This window comes from Abramis brama (genome assembly GCF_963993115.1).
Source record: "Abramis brama genome assembly, chromosome: 12".
NCBI lineage: Eukaryota > Metazoa > Chordata > Actinopteri > Cypriniformes > Leuciscidae > Abramis > Abramis brama.
The window spans coordinates 8,222,740-8,244,139 of record NC_139974.1 but is presented as its reverse complement, the minus strand read 5'-3'; the positions used below and the strand labels follow the sequence as shown (position 1 = coordinate 8,244,139).

Here is a 21,400-nt window from a genome sequence, read left to right as displayed (position 1 = left end):
AAAAACTGGTATATTGCAATGGGATGAGAATTAAGTTGTATTGTGCCAACTTGAGAGGACCTTCTTGCGATTTGCTTAAATATTTTTTCACAGCCCTTTACTTTTTTGATAAATATTTGTGACCACACAATTCTATCTGAAATCAATATGTTCTGATCCATAAATAAGGTCAGCCGTAGAGTATTTTCACTTAGACATTAAGGGCCCTATTTTAACGATCTAAGCGCATGGTCTAAAGCGCACGGCGGAAGTTCACTTAGGGTGTGTCCGAATCCACTTTTGCTAGTTTAACGACGGGAAAAATGGTCGGCGCGCCCGGTGCATGGTCTAAAAGGGTTGTCCCTATTCTCATAATGAGTAATGGCTGTGTTTTGGGATTTATGTGCGTTAAACCAATCAGAGTCTCATCTCCCATTCCCTTTTAAATGCCAGATGCACTCGCGCCATGGTAGATTCGCTATTTACATGATGGAATCTGATAGTGGAAAAACCGAACGCGTCTCCAGAGCGCAAACGGAACTGCTCGTGCGCGAGGTAAAAGTGCGCAAGCAGATCATCTACGGGACAGATCATGTTTATGTACACAATAATAATCTTTTACATTGTAATCCTTTTATTTTAAATATTTTCCATGTTTGTGTGCTGCTGTGCGTCCCTGTGTGTTTAATAAGCAGAGTGTACGCGCGTTGTGGACCCGCCACATAAAAAAAAATATATTTCTGTTGCCTCAAAATAGCAACGTGCCAACAATGCACCAGAACACACCTCGTTTTCAGACTAGCATGCCCATGGGCGCACAAATGGCCGCAAATGCATTTGCTATTTAAACAACGTGGCGCAGGACGTAAAAAATGATAACTGCGTCGGACTAAACACTTGCTTCGTGCTTGGTGCTGCATTCCGCCGGGTGTAAGATAGGGCCCTAAAACTGTACTGTCAAATTCAATGAGAAATCATGGTTAAAAATAGGATGAGCAAAATTGTTTGTTTGCACAAGATAAATCTTGCTGTTGATTGAGCAATTTAATTTGCTGTTTAATTTGCATTGTACTGTCCAGATCATGTGAACTTTAATTTAAAGTTTTATGTTTTATGTTTGATGGACGTTTTGATTTTCCTATCTGCCTGTCGCCGTCTAACAACATTTTCCATATTGTTTTTTGCTAAGTACCTCAATGAACCAAATCTGTCTCAATGCTACGTATTATGAGAACCCACAGTGATACTACGACCCACACATACAATAACTCATTAATGTGACTAATATCTCAGCACCCCACTGTGTCCCACAACAACAAAGACTTCTGTGCGACCTCGAAGAGCTCATTTACACACTTTAATGTCTAATCCGACGTCACTTGCCACAAAGACAGAAATATCCTCCAATCACAGAGAAACGTCTATCAGATATGATTATAAGCACATCCAATCGAATTACAGCATGGCCAATGGAAGCTATTTCACAGTCCACTGATCAGTCAAAATACGCTTGGTACAAATGACATCGGGCAAATGGCAGGACTGTTTTCTGGGCTTATCTGAACCTGAGATTCCCTCTGATAAATATTCATTTTACCTAGATAACGATTTGACTAACTCTCCCTGTCTTTCTCTCTCAACAGAAATTGAAAAGATTCAGAAAGATGAAGACAAAGAGGATGAGAAGTTCATTGATGTGGTCATCAACAAGAACATGAAACTGGGACAGAAGATTTTGATCCCTGTAAAACAGTTTCCCAAAGTGAGTATGTTACAAACTCTTATGATCTAAGGTCAGAAGAGGTGACATTGAGGTCATGATAAAATTTGGTGTGACTGGGGTGGCAAGAGACAACACGTAACGAAGTAATGCGAAAGAAAGATAATTTATTATACATAAGTGAAATAATTATACAAAAAGATGGATAATAGTAATAATAATAATGGTGAATATAAGCAAGGAAAAATAAGCAAAATATTTACAGATCAAAAAGATATCATATAAATAAATAACCCAAGAGAAAAAGGGGACGCAATTAGTGAAGCCAAAGAAATGAAAGGAACAAAACAAAACTCATTCTAACTTGTAATTAAACCTCTAACTCTAAGTCAAACGCCCTAACTTAATTACTCTAACTAACAAATACAAAACATACAGAGGGTGGCATTCACTTTCCTACCTGGGGTATCTATACACCTTATCTAGGTGTTGTTTTATGTAAGTCACGTGACATTTAACCTGTCCACTTTACTCTTGGTTGAACAACGCCATCAAAAGGCAGAAAGAAATATTGTGTCGTATCATATAAGAGGTCACACTCAACTGGTCACTTACACTAAAGTTCAAAAGTTTGTGGTGGGTAAGAATTTTGAAAGAAGTCTCTTCTGCTCACCAAGGCTGCATTTATGTGATCAAAAATACCGTAAAAACAGTAATATTGTGAAAAAGTATTACAATTTAAAATAACTGTTTTCTATTTGAATATATTTTAAAATGTAATTTATTCCTGTGACGCAAAGCAGAATTTTCAGCATCATTACTCCAGTCTTCAGTGTCACATGATCCTTCAGAAATCATTCTAATATGCTGATTTGCTGCTCAAGAAATATTTCTGATTATTATCAATGTTGAAAACAGTTGTGCTGCTTAATATTTATGTAATACATTATTTTTGTGTGACTAGAAATAGGGAAATAGATTGTTTTTGTATTTTTTTGATGAAAAGAAAGTTCAACAGAACAACATTTATTTGAGATAGAAATTTTTTGAAACATTATAAATGTCTTTACTGTCCCTTTTGATCAATTAAATGTGTCTGTGCTGATGAACCAGAAACTGATTCAGAAGAAGTAGAGGAAGAGTGAAGTATACAGGGTCATCGACAAGTCATTGAATCAGAATGCTAATGCGTTTTATGCCTATAATATTATAGGCATTATGTATATTATAGCTATTATGTAACTATCTAATATTATATGTACTCAAAACATTAACATTGTTGCTTCATTTACTCATAGCACCAATATGGAAGTTTTCTGACAAAATTCCAGTCCGTAACCCAATGAATTTCTGTAGCTGATTTGTTGTTCAATTTGACAACAGGTCCTGTGCTCACTTGACTTGCTGAATTTCGCAATTGATATTTTTGCAGTGCTGGCTAAATTATTGATTTATCATAATATTTTATAAATATCCATTGACAATTTTCTTTGTCTATCCATTGCCCCATCTCTTTGTCTATTGATAAGTTGAAGAATTTTGGAGTCATTTTGGCTCATGTTTAATGTTCGAACCCTACGTATAGTGTTGTTAAGACATCCTACTTTCATCTCAGAAATATTGCATATTCAGGATGGCTTTTAATTGACTTTGGTGACTTTGGTATTATGGATGCTTTCTTTTATTTATGGTTATTGTTGATGTTGATGTTTTTCTGTACTGTAAAGGCACTTTATAAAATAATGTTATTACTATATGCAGTGTTATGGTGTAGAATAATTAGATGTTGCATTTAAATTCAGTGGCAGAAATTCCTGAAGTTCGGGATGCGTTTTTTGCAGCTGATAACCATTAATTTGTTTAACATGTTATCTATCACACGGCATGGAAACACTTCACTAGATATACAGACCACAGTCATTTCAAAGAATGAAAAGCACTTGTTAATATGAACATGAGTTTGATAATGAAGCATGCATGGGGCGATTCCAGCAAATGGTCCTAATTTCCATGTTGTTGCTGTTGAGTGTGTTATTTGATGATTTTTTTCCTCCTTCGCAGACATAGAGGTGAGCTTGACCTTGACGGCTGACTATCACATTATCACACTACTCAGCGTGTGTGTGTTCATGTGATGTGTGCATATATTCCCGCTGTATTCCCAAAAGACTCGCACACAAGGACCAATCCTTTCTGTACGTCATTTAGTATGTGCTTTCGTAGTTCTCCAAACATAATTTAATGGGCTTCTTTGTTTGCCTGATTTTTAATTCATACCGTTCCATCTTGAAAGGGTGAAAAGGTGACACGCAGAAGGAGAATAGAGAGAACTAGAGAAATTGAAGCAGCAGGTGTAGATGTCTGACTGTCTCTTTTAGGACAGGGTTTTAGACATGATAATTAGAACAGCGTGTTTATGTGAGTGTTTGAGGAGGCGTTTTAGGGAAGAAAGAGAGATATAAACACACTACCAATCAAAAGTTTTGGATCGCTAATAAGGATTGTGACACTGAAGACTGGAGTAATGATGCTGAGAATTCAGCTTTGATCACAGAAATAAATTACAGCTTACTATAAATTCGCATAGAAACAGCTGTTTTACATTGTAATAATATTTCACAATATTACTGTTTTTTTTTTTTTTTATCAAATAAATGCAGCCTTGGTGAGCAAAGACTTCTTTTAAAAACATAAAAAATGTATCAATCCAAAACTTTTGACTGGTAGTGTATATAATTTTTTTTTTTTGGATTTCATACATTCATTTCTTATTCAAACAAAATCCTGTCATCCAGCCATCTCCTCTCGTCCAACTTTATCCTCATCTTTTTCAATCTGGTTAGTAATAAGTGAAGCTGGTAATGCTGTTTGTGGAGTTGTTTAATCCTCCTCTGCTGAGATCTTCAGAGATTTAATGTCTTCTTTTTATCTTAAGCTGATTTAATTTAAGGCTATGACTAAAAGTCAGTTGTAGTTCTTGTGTTTCTCTTTCCTTCAGTGATTCTGCTTGTTAACAGCAGGCGTTCATCACTAATGCTCAATCATCACTCAATTAGTCAAGCTTTCCTGTAGCTCAAACAGTAGAACGCCAAGGTCATGGGTTTGATTCCTGGGGAAAGCAAGAACTGATAAGAATGTAAATGTGGACCTTGAAATGCAATGTAAGTCGCTTTGGATAAAAGCGTCTGCCAAATGCATAAATGTAATCACTTAATTATCTCATTAACTTTGTGTTATTTTAACACTCTGTAGAGTGGGATCATATGTGCTCATATATATATATATATATATATATATATATATATATATATATATATATATATATATATATATATAACAATGTAATTTATTCCTGTGATCAAAGCTTTTCAGCATAGTTACACCAGTCTTCAGTGTCACATGATCCTTCAGCAGTCATTCTAATATGCTGATTTGCTGCTCAAGAAACATTTCTGATTATTATTAATGTTGAAAACAGTTGTGCTACTTAGTATTTTTGTGGAAACCGTAATACATTTTTTTTTAATTCCTTTTGATGAATAGAAAGTTCAAAAGAACAGCATTTACTTGAAATAGAAATCTTCTGTAACATTATAAATGTCTTCTTTACTGTCACTTTTGATCAACTTAATGCATCCTTGCAAAAAAAAGAAAGAAGCATTTTAGAATGATTGGACTGGACTAGTATATGTAGGTGGTTTTAAATGCAAGCAATCAAAACCTACTTCAACAAGTGAATTGGCATGACAAAATGATGAATTGGCCTCTTTTCATGACAAATGGACCCTGGACAGATGAACAACTCATGCTTCTTACATGAGAGCAGAGGGACTTTTGGCAGCTACATACATTTGTGCACATATTTAAACACATGGTATTCGAGCAGCCATGTGTGTGCGCACACATTCAGAGAGTGATAATGTGTGTGAGCTATTTTTTGAAGAGGGTTTGTAAATGGGCTCTGGGATCCCAGAGGGAGTGTGCTGTGAAGGGTAACACATCTCTCTCTCACACACACACACACACACACACACACACACACGCACTGTAATAAAGTCCGCTAAAGGCAAGTTGAAGATCCCAAGTGCAGTTTATTTAAATCCAAACGTGAACCAAAAGAAAAACTTGAAACAAACATGATTTGAAACATAACATGAACAAAAACGTGAAATTGACTTGGTTATGTGAGACTCAAAGACAGCGGTAAGAACATGACACATAAAAGGGAGAGCACATGGCAAGAGCAATACATGACAAGAAACAGGAACCAAACTACAAAATAAAAGACATGAAAACATGAACACAAAACCACGCACACACACACAACTGTCTTGAATTTATTTTTTCATTATTTTTTATTTTTATTTTTATACAAAAAAATTGACTTTTTTGGTCTCATGGGTTTTGTCAGGACACAGGGTTTTGTTTACCGCAGCATTGTGCTTCAATTGAGTTCCCATCCAGACCTCTACACTGTCTAAATGTTAATCAAACACAAATGTCAGCTTGTGTTATTAAACACAACTCCAGCTTTTCTTGTGACTCCTCCACCCACAGGAGCCCCCAGTCGCCCAGAGATGTTTGTGGATCATGGAGCATGTTGGCTCTGTAGTGCCGTTATAGCTGGACCTTATAATGAGATTATTATCTATTCAGTATGAAATTTGTCACAGTGCAGTGAGTCGAATGATCTAGTTGTATGATGCGTTTCCACGCTGCAGTGTCGTGAATATAATTGTCTTCTGTTCCAGAGCCTCTCGCTTTCACTGGATGATCAGCCGATTACTTTAATCACAGTCTATGGTAGAGTGCCTGCCAAACTCAAACAAACTCTTCCCACTGTCCATCATGTGCACAGAAGCGGTTTGCTGCTTTAGATCGTGAGTGATTCATTGGTATCTTTACTTCTAGTATCTTCTAGTGTCTTGGTATCTTTATGTCAGCACGTTGGAGCTGTGGTGCTCACATGGATGAGGCCGGTTTGCATTTCATGCTAACAAAAACATTTACATGCGCCATGGTAATATCATGTTATTCAAATATCTTAAGAGTACCTCATAAATACCGTGGTATGTGAATATGATTACCCATAAAAAAAACATGGTATCAGATGGTAATACCGTGGTATTATACTATATACATGGTACTACCATGGTACATGTCCAAAATATGGTTGTACCATACTCTTTTAAGTGTAATAATTCAGCACATTTACCCAAAAGTACCATAGTATTACCAAATGGTTTTTAGACATGTACCATGGTAAAGACCATGTTATTCTTTAAAGTTCCTTAGGGTACCATATAAATACCATGGTATTTTAATATGATTAACCTTAAAAAAGTACTGTGGTAGTAACATATTACTTACCATGGTATCAGATGGTAAAACTGTGGTGCTTTGAAATATACTATGTAGGCCTGTCACGATAACAAAATTTGCTGGACGATAAATTGTCCAAGAAATTATTGCGATAAACGATAATATTGTCGTTCTGAGACCATTTTCATCTAATATAATTATAATGGCATAATAATGCAGGTACACCTTTTCAAAGATCTATAAACTTTTATTTCTAAAGAATATTAAACATTGAAAACGGAAAACATTTTAAATATCCACAAAATTAACAAAATAACCAAAAACAATAAAAGCAATGGACTCTCATTGTCTGTTAACAAAAAATTCACTTGAATAAATACCAAAAACAATAAATAAAATGGATGTAAACAAAGTTGCACTTCAAAAAAATATTAAATATTAGGCTCAGACATAAATAGTGATACATTCCATAAGAGGCAAAACTGCCAGTTAGGACCTTTTGTAAACAAATAAAAAAAGCCTCAACAGGCCATATCACACTATTTTGCACTGTCCTCTGTTACTTTGTCGACTAAACGCCCGAGTGATTGTGTAATTTACTGTTGGGAAGACGGAAACGCACTTTATAGCGTGTATAGGCCTATGCTACGCACTGAAAATACTTGGTTAGGATTAGGGGTGAGGAGTGCATGCGTATTACACGCCATAAAGTGCGTATCATATACACGCAAAAACTATTTTTGGCGTATAAATGGCACGAGAAATAACATTCGTGGTATAGATACGCATTTTCATGAGATCGGGCTCTCCCTCCAACTCACAACTAGCGTCTTCTCTCTCTCCCGGCAGTCGCCGCAAGCAGTCCCGCTTTCCCATACAAAGACCATGTGACTGACAAGCGCCGGGGCGCCGCCTCCCCACACAAAGACCATGCAACTGACAGGTAGAGAGAGAGAGACGAGGAAAACAAACAAGCATGCAAATGGAATTATCGCGGCCGGAAAAATTATCGAGCTCATTTTTTTTTATCATGCGATTAATTGATTTATTGACTATCGCGACAGGCCTAATACTATGTGCCATAGTTTAGTATAGTGGTAGATGTCCAAAATACCTCATTTCAGGGTATTTCCGAAATTCATTTACTGTACCATGGTTTTTATATGCTACTACCATGGCATATGTCCAAATTACTATGGTACCCTCCCAAAATACCATGGTACAATGTCCAAAAAACATGGTTGTACCATACTTTTTGTAAGTGTAATCTTTCAGTACACTTACCGTGGTGTTTAGACATGTGCCATGGTATTCCTGGAAGTACCTTGGAGTACCATATTAATACCATGTACTGAATGTGAATATGATTACCTTTTCAAAAAGTACAGTGGCGGTAATACCATGGTATCATATGTTAATATGTAGTAATTTTAGATACACTGTGGTACTGAAATTCACGTACCATGGTTTTTATATGCTATTACCATAGTATATGTCCAAAATACCATGGAAGTACCATACATATTAATAATAATTTAGTACATTTATCAAAAAAGTACCATTGTACTGTACCACCATGGTTTTCAGACATTTAAAACTATGGTATTCTTGAAAGTAACTTGGTGTAGGCTACCATATAAAAACCATAGTACATGAATTGGGCCATGGGCCAAACTCAAACCTGAGCTCTACCATTCAATGTTGAACAGTTACTGTGGACTTCAGCTTTGTCATAGCGGTGCATTATTGGACGACTGTTGGGAAGAAAAATATCTGGATGTCAGGTCCTGTAAACGAAACTTCATCTCAGAGCTAAAAGGAATGTCAGGGTACGTGAGCCCTCAGCGTTACAGCAGTAATGATCGGCCTCTTCAAATAAAGCAATTATCAGTGACGCAGGGAGAGCGCCAGTGTAATGTCATATGGCGCGGCTATTCACGTCGCCCGCATCACACTAAACAGATTGCCTTTGACAGCTCTGATGACTGCAGACACTAATGCGCTGTTTAGAGCTTCAGAGAGCTACTGGAGGAAGACAAATTCAATTTGTCCAGTCTGACAGGTGGATGTAGAGAAAAAGAGAGCGCTTGAAGGGTGAGTGTGATGAATCTGATTGGAACAGTTTTCCTCCAGACGTCACCTCTAGCCTCATTTATGCTGCACATGTTTACAAGACTGGGACACTTTCTTGGCTAATTTCATCTCGTGAGGTCAGGGGAGCTGGTTATTGGGATTAAAGAAGAATCTTATATTAGAGAGCAAGAAATATGCATTTTAAGTGTTTGTTATAGGTGAAGCATGTCTTTTCTGTGCCACCAGTCATGGATTTGTCATTGTTTTCTCAAACTGTCTGCCATTGGTGAGTCAAACAAATAGTCCTGCCCCAAACTCACGCTATTGGTTGAGCTGCAATGCAAGTCTGGTTGGGATGCTAAAATGGATAGTTCACTTAAAAATTTTAATTCTGTCATTAATTACTCCCCATCATATTGTTCCAACCCCATAGGCCTAAGACTTTCGTTCATCTTCAGAACACAAATGAAGATCTTTTTGATGAAAACTGAGAGATTTCTGTCCCTCCGTTGACAGCTACGCAACTGACACTTTGACGCTTCAAAAAGTTCATAGAGATTGTAAATCTAATCCATTTGAATTGAGAAGTTTAGTTCAAATATTCTGAAGAGACTGGATCGCTTTGTATGAAAAACAGATTTAATTTAGTCTTTTAATCACATATTCCAAGTCGTCTGTAGCTATTTTTGTGAACAGCAGGTTAATTACTGACAATCCCATCTCTTTTAAGTCCGGTTCAGATTCAGGACGAGATGTGCCAGTTTTGAGAGCTACAGAAAAAGGGAAGATTTTCTGTGAAAAACAAGCTAAATCTTGATTTATTTCTCACACAAATCTATGACCTCAGAAGACTTAGAAAATATTAATTTTATGTAACTTTGTATAAAATGTCTGCATATGTTTTCTTCCGAAATCCTTTTTTTGTAATTCTGTGGATAAAATAACAGCATACGGGTTCAGAATGACATGATGGTGAGTAAATAAGGACATTATCTTCATTTTTAGGTTAATTATTCCTTTAAATTAAAGTGTTATCAGAACTTTTTTTGCCTTTTCATGTCTCTGGCTGCTTGTCTGTGAGGTCAGTCTTGTTGTCAGACCCAAAGTGTGCCGGCTGTTTCGTCTGAAACAAGAGAATGCAGCTTTCTTCTCAGCCAAACAAACTGAGCTTTATTAGTGAGGCAGAAACCAAGCTTAATAAGTGACACGTGGATCTCTTTTGAAAGCTTTTGCGTGAATATTGTATGTGATTTAGCATCTGCGTCAGGACACTATCAGCTGAACGATCGGTAAATTGCCCTCATTACCTGATGTAATCTGCAATTAAAATGAATTCATAATGAATGTCATGGTGGGATATCAAAATTTTGCCTGTGAGCTATTACCCCATTTTGCCCGTGCCTTTCCTATAAGCCTACACACATTTTCCTAAAGCTGCACACATTTTGTGCATTTATATCAGATAACAGTTATTATCCTCCCTTAGGTTTTTTTTTTTTTTTTTTTTCATGAGACGGTAATATTTTAAGGAAGCTAATAAAACTTGTACTTTTTGCCTACTCTTTTATGAGTACTGTGTATTCGGACATACTTCTTTTGTAACATACTGTTATAGGGAACTATATAGGGAAGTTTGTGATTTCGGATGCAGCCCCAGTTTTGTCAAACTATTGTCAACACTATTGTCAAAACGATCCCCATTCGCACGGATCCATGAAAACGAATAAAAACCCTTAGATGGCGATGAATATAGACGTATAGGCGATGAACACGTGAGAAACACGTGTACCCAAAACGCAGTTGGCGTGTAAACTAACGTTTTAGTTGAAAACGATGTCATGTAAACAGCCCCTCATATGTCAGCAAATTTCTAATCACTTGTTAAGTAATTGTCATATTCCTTATATTCACTGTAAAGCCAAAGCTTCTACGCTTTAAAACGACACCTATTTTATGTTGGTTAAGCAAGTGGTTATTACTTAACGTGATAACTTAGTAACGCCCCTGTTTAGGATTTAAGAGGTTAAGGTCAAAGATTAATCGATTAATTGATCATTAATTTAAACAGCGATCGATTATGGGAATTTATGGCACATTCTCAGGGGCAAACACGCACGGCATGCCAATTTGAGCATTTCTATATTTGTGCGTTTTGAGGAGAGGTGTGTTTTAATGTGTGTGTGTTGGGGTGCGTTTAGGAGATTTAGAGCTTTCCGTAAATCCTCACGCAGCTCGGTGTTGTGTTTAATGTCCAGATTAAGGCCCACGCTGTCATTTACAAGCCTTAATATCATCAGATTACACCATTAAAGAGCAGCTAAACAAAAGCCTCAGTAAATAACAGGCATTTAATGAAAGCATCCACACAAACAGCCATCAGCAGAACAAACCGCACTCTTAAAATCCCACACCCACTTACTGACACTTAATGGGAGTATAAAGCAGAAATATGTTATATTTGATATACTGTAGGTTACATTTATAGGTTAATGTTAATAAATTACATGGATATGTGGCATATACAAAAGATATTGCTAGCATTATAGATCCAGTGGTGGTTTTGAATTAAAGGTCATGACCTCTTTACAGTGTCCCCAGTGACATTATAGTCATCAGCTCCATCCTAATTTGCACACCAGAACTACAAAGTATGAGATTATTATGTCCCAAAGTATGAGGATTAGTGCATCTCAAATCAAAGTGTGTTCCCATTGGAATGAAAAAAAAAAAATCTTTTTAACATCTCAATTGTTTCTTCTAAAGAGCAATGAGATTATGTTTATTATAGCAAATGGAAGTTTCATGGAAAGTTTCTCCTTTAGAGTTTCAGAAGAGATCTCAACTGTGTCTTATGCAAAGACTTGGCAAGATACCAAAGTCTACATTTACAGGACAGAGATAAACTCAAACATTTCTCATTAACGCTTCTGTTGTGGTCGGGTCATTTTGACCCATGCAGAGAGATTCTTCTTTTTCCCGAAAATGTCAGTTAATGTTATCTCATTGGATAAAAACTTACTGACTTTGACTCGAACAGGGTTATAATTATACTTCCCAAAATTTCGATCAATCAGTTACAAAAATAAATACAAACCCTGCCCTAACTGAAAGAAAACAAGTTGACAAAAATATTGAACCCAATATTTAGTGATAATATATAATGAGAGATTTATAAGCTATTTTTTGTATAGGCTGGTCATTTTTGACCATTTCGGGAAGACCACAAGTGCGACATTTTGTACAAAATAGAAGCATTTAAAAAACTTCCTGGTTAAACATTAAAGCACACTAGTGTGATAAACTGCATCCATATTTTGCTGAACATTGACAAAATTATCGAAAAATAATGTTTTTTTTTTCACTAAAAAACTGCGGTGCATAAGCTCATATCAATGAGGCCTACAATCAATCCAAATTCAATATTTGGTGATGATAATATTGCATGGCGAGAAATTTACAAGCAATTTTTAAAAGGCCGGTTATTTTGACTAGAAACATCAAAGGTGTTACAGGGTTTTCAACACAGCCAAAGGGTTAAATTCTTCTAAATGCAAATGCAAATCTGAACTTCTGTATATATTTATTGTATAGTTCTGTACTGTACAGTATGCCAACATCTCTTCAGATAAACTCTTCAAACTCTGAGCAGTAAAAGTTGAACGTTGTATGCCAGAGATGCTCGGATAAAAAAAGTTTGTCTGTTGGAATTGTCAAAGTATGCATCCATTCTTCTACAGCAGTTAACCTAATAGTTCATGAAACAATGCATTTTAATGAAAGTAGTTGAATGCTTACGTTCACATGCGTACTGACATACTATGAACTCAAAAGTGTACACTTTCCCATCACCAGTGAAGTGCATGCTTTTAGTATGTAGTAGAGGTACAGCCACTCCGCTCTTTCTGCTAATTCTGGAATTCGTATTTTACCAGCAGATTCAGTCAAGCCTTTGTGTTGCTGTGAGTTTCAGAACATGTCAGTAGACTTTCTCTGAGGTCTTCATGGGTGGCAGGATTTGATCTCCCACTCCAGGTTCAGCACTGAGATCGCTAACAAGCCTAGACAGCAGGCGCAGATGAAGCGGTTTAACAAGGACATCCGAGAAACCGTCTCACCTCCTCAGCCAATACGCTTCCTCTTTCTTTTGTCATCCTTTGGTCTCTCTGGGATGTTTCTTCTTCCTTTCTTTCTTTTTATTCTCTCTCTTGTTTCTTTGATCCTCGCCACCTGTATCCATCTGAATTCTGACACAAAACTGTGTGTGTTTTAGATCTTGAGTCTCTTTTGATTCAGTAAAGCGTTTTTTACAGATGCAGTTCTGTCAAGAGAAACTTTATGGTTTTGTCCCCTCGCAAGCGCTGAACACTGGAAATGTAGCACGGTCATTTAAAACTATTAATTATAAAAAAGAAATGAAATAAAAAATGAATGCTGTTGCCACTTAACTCGTACATTTTGCATTATTGAAGCAATTTGAAGTTTCATCTTCATTTGTTTGGGACCTCAGTGATTAGTTTATAATCAGTTATATGGAAATAAAACACTATATTGTTTGTTACACTTAAATGTGTGAATAAAAGCCTAAATTAAATCGGTTCAGCATATAAAGCAATCGTGTCTCTTCAGAATATTTGTACTAAACCGCTCAATTTACAATGGATTAGTTTTACGATCTCTTTATTAACTTTTTGAAGCGTCAAAGTGGTAGTTGCGTACAGTGTTGCCAACTTAGCGCCTTTGTCGCTATTTTTAGCGACTTTTCAGACCCCTTTAGCGACAACTTTTCAAAAAAGCGACCAGCGACTAATCTAGCTACTTTTTGAACAAACCTCAGTAACCTCCAAATGTTGCCAGCATGAGTCCTGCGAGCACGAGATTTGCTTTCTCCTTGCCGTCACACACCTCTCTCTGCGTCTACCCTGTTCTGTGAATGGCTGAGGGCAGCAGCACGGCAGCTGACAGACGTGAATGAGCAGTGTTGTTTCCACGGACGGACTTATCACTTATCTTTTGATTTATATTTAAAGAATTTAGTTTGACCATTTTATTTTCCTTTCTTTTCTTGTGCTTATTACTTGTAATACTCACTATCACAGTGCTTTAGTTCACCCAGTTCCCGAACTCTCTCAGTTCAGATAATTTTACACATATAAAAAATAGTCATTCAATAGCTACTCGTTCTATTGTCTGACAAAAAAATATAGTAAATGAGAACAGCTTTATTGGACATTCGGCTATATAGCCTATATTATATTATATTATATTATATTATATTATATTATATTATATTATATTATATTATATTATATTATATTATATTATATTATATTATGTTATGTTATGTTATATTAAAATACAGTATGTAGGCATGATTTTAATGAGAAAAAACATTAGGCAGGCAGAACGCAAGTACGCCGCGATGACGTCATGAATATGCTAATTGATGTATGACGTCATCTAGCGACATTTAGCGACTTTTAGGGGAGGCGTTAGCTACTTTCCTTTGAAAATAGTTGGCAACACTGGTTGCGTAGCTGTCAATGGAGGGACAGAAATCTCTCAGATTTCATCAAAAAGATCTTCATTTGTGTTTCAAAGATGAACAAAAGTCTTACGGGTTTATAGTTAATATTACTAATTTAGTAATCAATAACGGAATTCAATTTTTTTGGGTGAACTATCCCTTTAAGCAATATCACATGAGTAACGACTGCAATATTACATGAGTGCTGTTCATGTCCAAAAATGAAAATCCGGTTTCTTTACATTTACTCACCCTAATGTTGTTTCAAACCTGTATAACTTTCTTTCTTTTGCAGAACATAAAAGCTATTTTGAAGCTATTTTTGGTCTGTAAATATATCTAAATACCAATTCAAAAAATGATGGCCCTTGTAGCCTAAAAGTTTGTGTAATAAATTCTATGTTGAATCAGATAAAATATTTATTTCTAAAGCTACTTTTTGTAATGTCTTTTGATGATTTTCTTATTTAACACAATAATGACTTTAAATTATCTTTTAAGGGTAATTTCTCAGCCAAATTTGATGTGCAATTAAATTGCAATTAATTAGATTAATTAATCGGCACATCATGTAGTTATGTGTTTTTGTTTTTATAATTAGATAGTTACATATATATATACAGTGAGTAAAATAAGTATTTGAACACCCTGCTATTTTGCAAGTTCTCCCACTTGGAAATCATGGAGGGGTCTGAAATTGTCATAGTAGGTGCATGTCCACTGTGAGAGACATAATCTAAAAAAAAATCCAGAAATCACAATATATGATTTTTTAACTATTTATTTGTATGATACAGCTGCAAATAAGTATTTTAACACCTGTCTATCAGCTAGAATTCTGACCCTCAAAGACCTGTTAGTCTGCCTTTAAAATGTCCACCTCCACTCCATTTATTATCCTAAATTAGATGCACCTGTTTGAGGTCGTTAGCTGCATAAAGACACCTGTCCACCCCATACAATCAGTAAGAATCCAACTACTAACATGGCCAAGACCAAAGAGCTGTCCAAAGACACTAGAGACAAAATTGTACACCTCCACAAGGCTGGAAAGGGCTACGGGGAAATTGCCAAGCAGCTTGGTGAAAAAAGGTCCACTGTTGGAGCAATCATTAGAAAATGGAAGAAGCTAAACATGACTGTCAATCTCCCTCGGACTGGGGCTCCATGCAAGATCTCACTTCGTGGGGTCTCAATGATCCTAAGAAAGGTGAGAAATCAGCCCAGAACTACACGGGAGGAGCTGGTCAATGACCTGAAAAGAGCTGGGACCACCGTTTCCAAGGTTACTGTTGGTAATACACTAAGACGTCATGGTTTGAAATCATGCATGGCACGGAAGGTTCCCCTGCTTAAACCAGCACATGTCAAGGCCCGTCTTAAGTTTGCCAATGACCATTTGGATGATCCAGAGGAGTCATGGGAGAAAGTCATGTGGTCAGATGAGACCAAAATAGAACTTTTTGGTCATAATTCCACTAAACGTGTTTGGAGGAAGAAGAATTATGAGTACCATCCCAAGAACACCATCCCTACTGTGAAGCATGGGGGTGGTAGCATCATGCTTTGGGGGTGTTTTTCTGCACATGGGACAGGGCGACTGCACTGTATTAAGGAGAGGATGACCGGGGCCATGTATTGCGAGATTTTGGGGAACAACCTCCTTCCCTCAGTTACAGCATTGAAGATGGGTCGAGGCTGGGTCTTCCAACATGACAATGACCCGAAGCACACAGCCAGGATAACCAAGGAGTGGCTCTGTAAGAAGCATATCAAGGTTCTGGCGTGGCCTAGCCAGTCTCCAGACCTAAACCCAATAGAGAATCTTTGGAGGGAGCTCAAACTCCGTGTTTCTCAGCGACAGCCCAGAAACCTGACTGATCTAGAGAAGATCTGTGTGGAGGAGTGGGCCAAAATCCCTCCTGCAGTGTGTGCAAACCTGGTGAAAAACTACAGGAAACGTTTGACCTCTGTAATTGCAAACAAAGGCTACTGTACCAAATGTTAACATTGATTTTCTCAGGTGTTCAAATACTTATTTGCAGCTGTATCATACAAATAAATAGTTAAAAAATCATACATTGTGATTTCTGGATTTTTTTTTAAAGATTACGTCTCTCACAGTGGACATGCACCTACGATGACAATTTCAGACCCCTCCATGATTTCTAAGTGGGAGAACTTGCAAAATAGCAGGGTGTTCAAATACTTATTTTCCTCACTGTATATATATATGTGTGTGTGTGTGTGTGTGTGTGTGTGTGTGTGTGTGTGTGTGTGTGTGTGTGTGTGTGTGTGAACTAGCTAATTATAAAAACAAAAAAAATCATAAATTGTAAAATATTAATACAAATTTTGAACAAAGAAGCAAGTACAGTGTCTTACATAAATATTTGATCATTAAAGAATACATAACCAGTAAAAAAAATCATGGGTAAAAGGGGGGGAATCATGGGTAATGGAAAAGAAAGTGGCACTGTTTAATTGGTTGTTTAATATACCAGTGTGTGGATTTGATAAATGTTTAACTACTTTTGCAGAGGAAATATTTAGCATGTAATTCTGCATAACTGATATAGTAAGGAATAGTTATTAGAAGACAGTACAATGAAGTGTTAGTAAAGCTCTCTGTTTTTTCCCTCTTTATTAGTTTAATTTTGTGGGTAAACTCCTGGGTCCTCGAGGGAACTCATTAAAGAGACTACAAGAGGACACGCTGACCAAGATGTCCATCCTCGGCAAGGGATCCATGAGAGACAAAGAAAAGGTATTCTTTTTCCCCTTATTATCAGTGCTTTTCCTTTGGGCCGTTAATCAGAGTGTACGAGGCAGGAGCTTGCGTTTCTGTCCCGTCTTTTACCGCATCGTCTCATTGTCTCCGCTGTCACGGGTGAGAAGCGTTCTGAACGATCTCGACTGCGTCTGTCGTTTTTCTACGCGCTGCGCCGCTGATTGAATCGATCGATAGTTGCTGATGCCCCCCCCCCCACACCTGGAAAGAGGTATACAATGTCATAAAGAAATGCTAACCTCAGCGTCCTGTCAGAGAGAGAAAGAACACAAGAGACAAAGGGACAGAGATATATTGTCTGATAGGTTTGGGGTTATTGACAAAAAACAGATTAGTTCTTCAAGCATTTCATTCAACTGACATTGGCTGTTCAAGCAATTCAGAGGCATTCTTCTATTTAAAGTGGTCGTTTTGTACGATTTAGTGGTTTTCCCCTGATCTCTTTTTATGCAAGCCAAGGTTTCTTGGACCAAAAACAGCCCAGTTCAGGTCTATAATTGTTTTCAATATAAGCTCAATCTATCTGCATAGATACAGCTGGAAAATTGGATTTCCTAATGTCCAAAGTAACCCTGTGGGGTCTGAGGTGTCTTCTGGACACTGGTGTTGTTTTGACGTGCCCTAACATTTGTGCTTATTTCAATTACGTATAACATTTTTATGGCTTAAAACACTTTAGAGTGTAAACTGCATTTGAAATCTGAATTAAATTAAATAATAAGTAATGATGTGCTTTAAGTACCAGAAACTGTTGGCAGATAATGAAAATCACTGCTTTCACCCCACAGTGATTGGCTGCCGTCCAGCATTTTTGCACTTCTCATTTGCATAAAGGTTTTTCAATCCCACAGTCCCCTCACTCCCAGCTCCCATAGAGAATAAAGTTAAAACATACACTACTTTTCAAATGGTTGGTAAGATTTTTTTGAATGTTGTCATAAGTATAAGCACAAGACTTTTATGCTCACCACGGCTGCATTTATTAGAACAAAAATGCAATAAAACATTAATATTTTGAAATATTATCATAACTTATAATAACTATTTTCTATATTAATATATTTTAAGTTGTAATGTATTCCTGTGTGTCACGGTCACCAGCTAGTCACCACCCCCTCACTACATTTCCCATCATCCTCCCTGGCCCTCACCTGCATGCACTTCCCAATCACAGAGATCACCGTCACCTGTCACCAATCTTCACTGATCATCATCCAGCACTATATAACTCTTCCCTCTGCAGTTCACCGTTGTCTAGTCTTGTTATTCCCTCAAAGAAGCCTTACCCGACGCCTTACCCGACGCCTTACCCGACGCCTTACCCGACGCCTTACCCGACGCCTTACCCGACGCCTTACCCGACGCCTTACCCGACGCCTTACCCGACTCCTTACCCGACGCCTTATCCGACGCCTTACGATGAACACTATATTCATCAGTTACTCACCTGCTTCCATCGTTGCGATCACATACTTCTGCAAATAAACCTTTTGATTACTTTACCTGTGTGTATCCTTCTGTTTCATGACACTGTGATGCAAAGCTGCATTTTCAGCATAATTACTCCTTCAGAAATCATTCTAAAATGCTGATTTGCTGCCCAAGAAAGTATAATTTTTTTGTAAATCTTTCGCACCATAAACTTTTAGAAAAGGCTGTACTTTTAAGACTGTTCTAAATGACCTATGCTATAATTGGTTAACGTTATTTTGTGCAAAATGTATTTCAAAAGAGTCAGAAAATTCCATGATATGTATCCTTTAAGTGATTGACATTTCCCCCCAGCATATTTCTCACAGATGTGTGTGTGTGTGTGTGTGTGTGTGTGATGTTGATTTTGGGCCATTTCTGAATAGCTCGACTGCAGGTGATTTTGATGTATGCATGTATAAGCGTGCTCGCAATTACATCCCTGTTCACACGAGCAATCTTCTCCCTTCAGACAGCTGTAACAGAGCTCGGGGTGTTCTGGAAGGTTTTATCTACTAATTGGGCGTGTTGTTATTGACTGCTGCTCTCCTCCGGTCCTGTCAGATTTTGGTGAACAAGCTCTCCACGGAGAAAAGCGAGAGAGGGAGAATTGTGCGGCGCAAATTGGACGGTTTGGATCTGGAACGCTCACCTGCGCGGTTTTAAGCCGTTTGGAGATTCTCCTGCAGTGCCGTCTCACAGCAGAGAGGAGAGATTTGCTTAAAGCTCATAATTCTCTTTGATGTTCTAGAATTCGCAGAAACGAATTTCACAGAATTTACCAAACGATGTTGATAGTAAACATACACGCCCCAAACCCTACAAGAGGTTGTTTTTTGGAAGCAGTTTAGAAAACTTAATATGTATATGTGTGTTCACCGATAAATATGAAAAATATGCTTTTGCAAGCACTTTTCTCGAAGCTGTAGACCATACAAATATAACAGTTATTTTTTAATCAAATCTGATATTTTACACACCCCTCCCTTCGTTGCTCCGCCCCCAAAATGAACGAACACACAATGCAAGAGTGGATGTCTCTTTATCATATAAAAAAAATGCTTCGCGAAAAATAAAGCGAAGATGACGAATGAACGTCAAGGAAGAACAAAAAAGAGCATACAGTACACAAGAGTATATACAAGCAAGAGTTTGTTGTTAGTCGTCAGAAACTCAATGACACTCATAACTGTCCTGTTACTATAGCTAACATTACAACAACAGCATATCTTGGTTCTGTGAAACAGCAAAACCAATGACAGCAAAACCAGTTTTTTTCTTACTGCCATTGCACGCACACACACACTCTGTTACCTCACCATATCTGCACTAAGCTCACCTCTTTCAGTAAACAGTAGATGAAATTAGCATCTCATTTGCATAACATCGACTGTCTTAAAGAGATCAGATTAACTGCATTACATCAGAGGAAGCACAGGAGACACACACACACACACTTAACATGTTTTGCTCTCCAATGAAAAAACATGTTGGATGAAGGAATCTCACCCTGCTTCATCTGTGCATCTGCCGGGTGGGCTGATGTAATTATTTGCCATGTTTTTGTTTTGTGTTCCTGTTAAATTGCTCTTTTGCTTTGCGTCAGCTTACAGTTCTGAATCCCCCCACCACCACCACCACCACCAACACACACACACACACATACTCGCTGCCCAGTGTTAATGGATTTGCATATGGAATTTCCATTTTAATTGAATTAAATATGCATGGCATAATTACTGCAGTTTATTAATTTTGCTTGTTTATTTATTTACATCCCTTAGTATCCAGAACGTGGCATTTCAAAGGTGTAAAAAGGGTCTTTCCTTCCTGCATCTTCTATTTTTAAATTATTATTTACATTTTCTTATTTATTAACCCTAACCCTTACCTTATTTATTTGTTTTTATTTAAAAAATAATTTACCTTTTTTGATGTATTCTTTGATGAATTTATTTGAAATAGAAATATTTTGTAACATAATAAATGTCTTTACTGTCGCTTTTGATCAATTTAATACGTCTTTGCTGAATAAAAATATGACTTTCTTTTAATAAAAATTTCGAACATAAACTGTTTGAACAGGCTGTTTTTGCTACTGTATTTTATATATACTTTATTTTATATTTTAACTTTTTTAATAAGTAAAACTTCAGAAAAATAAAATAAAATGTTGACTGTTAATTTACACAATTTTTAGTTCCTTGCTTGCAAAAGTGCGCAAATGCACAAATGTTTCTTTTTTCGTACTCTTGCGTTAACAGGAAGAAGAACTGCGAAAGAGCGGAGAGGCAAAGTATAATCACCTTAACGAAGATCTTCACGTGCTGATCGAGGTGTTCGCTCCCCCCGCCGAAGCGTATGCGAGAATGGGTCATGCTCTGGAGGAGATCAAAAAATTCCTTATCCCGGTATGTTTGCACACAGGTGTGAGTGCGATCTGCTGAACAAAAGCTGAGCATCAGGATGTTGGCTGTTACCTGATTGCAGTGTTTATTACCTTGAGACCAAAAATACATAT

At 37.1% G+C, this 21,400-nt stretch overlaps 1 protein-coding gene across 3 annotated transcripts in view; it reads left to right on the top strand.

Annotated features, from left to right (window-relative positions):
• Window positions 1–21,400, top strand: part of khdrbs3 (KH domain containing, RNA binding, signal transduction associated 3) — a 141,578-nt gene that overhangs the window by 79,325 nt on the left and 40,853 nt on the right. For all 3 annotated transcript variants that reach the window (XR_014608567.1, XM_084131850.1, XM_084131849.1), the window contains exons 2-4: window positions 1,623–1,741; window positions 17,269–17,385; window positions 21,144–21,290. Coding sequence is in view for 2 of the 3 variants with exons in the window: in XM_084131850.1 (XP_083987976.1) it covers window positions 1,623–1,741; window positions 17,269–17,385; window positions 21,144–21,290 (383 nt within the window). In the remaining variant the exon portion in view is untranslated. The remainder of the gene's footprint in view (window positions 1–1,622; window positions 1,742–17,268; window positions 17,386–21,143; window positions 21,291–21,400) is intronic.